The sequence below is a fragment of the Priapulus caudatus genome, unplaced genomic scaffold (assembly GCF_000485595.1).
Source record: "Priapulus caudatus unplaced genomic scaffold, Priapulus_caudatus-5.0.1 Scaffold305, whole genome shotgun sequence".
Taxonomy (NCBI): Eukaryota; Metazoa; Priapulida; class Priapulimorpha; order Priapulimorphida; family Priapulidae; genus Priapulus; species Priapulus caudatus.
In genome coordinates this window covers 165156-169390 of record NW_014577366.1, presented here as the reverse complement: position 1 = coordinate 169390, position 4235 = coordinate 165156, and the positions used below count along the sequence as shown (strand labels likewise).

At 36.0% G+C, this 4235-nt stretch overlaps 1 protein-coding gene across 1 annotated transcript in view; it reads right to left on the bottom strand.

The window, feature by feature from the left end:
• Positions 1–4235, bottom strand: part of LOC106808802 (actin-related protein 10-like) — a gene marked incomplete at its 5' end in the record, with an annotated part of 15691 nt that overhangs the window by 2829 nt on the left and 8627 nt on the right. The window contains 9 exons of the mRNA XM_014811656.1: positions 160–241; positions 878–951; positions 1282–1367; positions 1624–1659; positions 2117–2196; positions 2535–2602; positions 2763–2870; positions 3052–3160; positions 3571–3729. Of these exons, the coding sequence (XP_014667142.1) occupies positions 160–241; positions 878–951; positions 1282–1367; positions 1624–1659; positions 2117–2196; positions 2535–2602; positions 2763–2870; positions 3052–3160; positions 3571–3729 (802 nt within the window). The remainder of the gene's footprint in view (positions 1–159; positions 242–877; positions 952–1281; positions 1368–1623; positions 1660–2116; positions 2197–2534; positions 2603–2762; positions 2871–3051; positions 3161–3570; positions 3730–4235) is intronic.

Here is a 4235-nt window from a genome sequence, read left to right as displayed (position 1 = left end):
TGAGAGCAAAAGAGAGAGCGAAAACAAAAAAATAATAAATACCAATGGCTGGCTGACTAAGGAACTAACAAGCAGGAGCGATGTGTAGATCTGAATAGATAGGTGAAGAGATCATGATTGGCAATGAGACAGCCAGGCCCTGGTTGTCAATCAGTTCACCTTCAAGATGCAATCAAGGATGACAGAAGGAAGAGATTGTTGCTCCAAATCGTAGTCAAACAGAACCTCTGCTGCTGTTTCTCTGTAACAGACAATAGACATACAGCCGCAGAAACAAACATGAACATTGCATTTGCATGAATGCAGCGAGACGTGACCATTTTTTTTAGCAACAAAATGTTTTCATCATGATTGCACTGCACGAATATAATCCACGACAGTAAAACCACTCTACAAAGTTGTGAAATGACTTTTAATTAAGATAGCGACATGTATAGTAAAGATCAGTGGGTGGAATGAAATGAATGGTTCCTTACTCTGCACTTGCCGTGGATTCGTCGGGTAAAATGTAATTACAAAATTATACAGTAATAGCAGAAATGTGATGTGCTGATTATCTGACAATATAACATCAGTAATATCTTATTTAGGCCTTTTATAATTACCATTACTCACTTAATGCATAAAGTAACGTTAAGTGTAGCTACAGATATAACAATTTGTTACTCTTTGCCTGCTGGGCATTAAGAAAATGTGATAAGTTGATGAATCTATGTACTGTGAGTAGGGGTACTGCGACGTGCGTACTGTGACGATGGCACACTCTTACCATCATATATTATCGAACTGTAGCAAATATATAGTAGATAGTACACTTTATACAATAAATATAAAGTGTATTAACTCTGTAGCAATTCTTTATATATTGTATACATACCTGATACTACCACATATATGTAGTATTTTATTTCCATCTACTGGATAATCGACAATAGGTGGCAATGGTGGAAGCTAAATGAGAAAAAAACAAAATACTAGTATAGCTTTACTGCTGCCGTTTTCCCATATAGCATATTTAGGCATAGAAAACTATTGAACGCCATCAAATATATTATTCTATACACAAATATTTGCTACACACTACACAGTCGTCAGTATATGTGCAAAGACTAAAACGTTGCATGCCCTATTTTCAAATTTGCACACAATTGTAGTTTCGGGCAGATGCAAGTGCAATTTTCACATGGTAGTAACTTCAAGTAGCATATGACACCAAATAAACAGAAGCTAAGAATGAGAGACATCTCGAGTGCACTGAACATTCACAGAAAATTTACGTACCTTTGCATAGTCCACACTACCATCCTCCTGTATAGCATTCTGATATTCCACGGCTCGTTCCATCTTTGTCACGAAACACATTCTAACTATTTGAAAATAAAAATGCTAATATGTTAACATATATCAACCTACCATAAAAGCTGTATTAACTAGCACTGTTTGTCTTCGCTATTAAATTCCACTGGGTTCTTGATATTATCACAGTTAAAACTGAACTCTCATCAATGCTTACATAACAAATCTACATAGCATGCACTACTCCCTCATATCTACTGTGTTGCACTGATCATATAAACTACTTTATAATTATTTATTGACTGTGTACTCCTCATAGACTGGTACCTTTTATGTCTTCTAATACATCCTCCTTTATGCTATCTGAAAAATAAAATAAATAGCATCCCAGCAAGAGTGAGAATATGTTGACCTACCAAGTCGAGTGTTCATGAATATCGCCAGAGGCAACCACAGTCATACGGGGCTGAATGTATTTCAGATTATGTCTGCCATGCACAAAATATATCATTACTAAATAGTCACAGATACACAGGTCTCTTTAAACTTGGTTATTATCTTATTGACACAGGCCATATGACATAGCCCTTCCCAACAATGTACTCTCTGATAGGAAAAGTTATATCTGGCCTTATATGCTGCTACCCAGAACATCAAAGTGTGAAGGCAGTCTTCATCTCAAAATACAACGATCTGTCCGGTTACTGATCTTAAATAGAATTTTAGAAGTAATATCCCCAAAGTTCTTTTAGCAGGTAACCTTAAACTTTGTTAAATAATAAGTTTAAGTACAAGAATAGATTAAAATAAACATATTTACCAAGTAGAGATGAGAGAAGCACATTTTCAGCCAACTCCGTTGTAACTTTACAGTTTTCCAAGAGTTTCTTCTCTATTGACCTATAAATAAAAAGCACAAGTGTTTGCATTGTGCTATCAGTCAGTTTTAGGTATGTTGTATGCATAGGTGAAAACGATAGTGAGTGATACTGCACAAAGAAGTGACTGTAATGAAGCTCTTAGCAATTAGAGACAAGTTATTAATTTTCTGTTAGCACCACAGAACAGTTACAATCACTCCTGTTTCATTTAGGGAGCTTTACCAACCCCTTGCGAATTACCTTCAACAACTCCCGCATTTAAGTCAAGTTCACCAACATATAATTATGTGCACATACATCTGTGAAAGTATTACGCAGCGTTAATAAATTATACTGCCACCAGTCTAAAAAACATACCCATGGATTGCTTGACCGGCTACAGGTAAAGTCTGCCATGCTCCTAAGATTGGCACTCCATCATAGATGTTTGGGAAGTTAAGAAACCACTACATACTACTGGAATCCTAAACAGTGAGCACATGTGAAAGCCTACTGATACTCAAGTCTAATGCTGATCCTGACAGGAGTGTATCGGTGATAATATCTCAAACAGTTTACGATTCAGGTTGTATTTGAAAAGGATATTGGTAAAGCAAATGTCTCAGTATAGCCTACATCAACGACCAGAGCTGTCTGTACACCTAGCGTGAAGAGTGCCATCAAGTGATTCGGAGCAAACAACACTGACGCCACCTACATGGGGAAGCAAGAACATTTATATTACATTATGTTATGTTACATCCTGGAGTATGAACCTATCAAATTTCAAATGGACTGAAATTTTGTTTAATTAAGACAACTAATCATGTCAAATCACCGTGCAACACAGAAAAGCTATAAGTTCTATAAGAGCTAACAATTAAAATATACTTTCCTCGTAATGTTTAAACAATACTTTTGCTAAAGTATTCCGAAATGATGATGGACAGAGTAACGACTCTATAATGACTACTTTTCTATCCTTAGGGTTCACCAGCAAATGCCTGAAAAAAATCCAAATGTGTGCACATTAATCGCTCTGTAAACATTTATTAACACCACAATGTTATGCACCCTAGAAGGTATACACAGGTTGTTTACATTGATATCAATAAGACAATAACATAAAACCTTTAGAAATTATCATAGAGATTTACTTATATAGTTGTTACTTGTTTAATCCTTTTCCCAATCTCATCTATGCACACACATGTACATTCATGAAATGAAAAGTATCGAATTGGTGTAATAATTTAATCGATGCACTTGTAAAATTATATATATATATATATATATATATATATATATATAACTACAAACATGAGCAATATTGAAACTATTAGTCAGATATGGCTAATGTGGATTTCTAATAAACACAAGTCATTGACATAAGTGATATGCTTGCACAATTTACCTGAAGTACAGCATATGAATGAAGTCAACTAGAGTTTCATACAGATAACTCTCAGTTAAGCGAGAACACTCCGATATCTTTACCACCTTCTTGGCATGTGGATAACTAACTTCACTTGGAATAATGAACCTTGGGCCTGTCTCACCAGCAAAGCCACACCTTAATTTATCAAACACAACAGATTATTAATATGACATAAATTAATAGTAGTGAAGAATACCACAACAACAATCAGAATAGTCGTGTCGTGTTAGACACGTTGACCGCAAGTTGTTGAAAATCTATGAGGAAATAGGGACGTAGTAAGGCACAGGGCATGAATAAATAACCCGAGCAATCTCTTGCTAAATTCATTTGGGCCACTCTTAAAGCCGCACTATGCGCATCTATACGCTAATTTCTCCAGTACTTACTAGACTAGCAAATACTTTGTGTCATGCAGAATCATACTACCTTATGACAAAATAAACTCTAGTTCCTCCCATTTCACTGCGCGTTGTCTTATAAAAGGCATTTGAAAATACCTCCAATGTTGTTGACACTTTCGCGTTGCTCTGCCAAGCAACCGCGTGGAGCGGTACTGCGGTACAGCAGTACGGGTGTAGCAAAGATAAAAACGTGACGTCACCTAACCGATTCTTAGCGAAATTGTTTGGCAAACAATT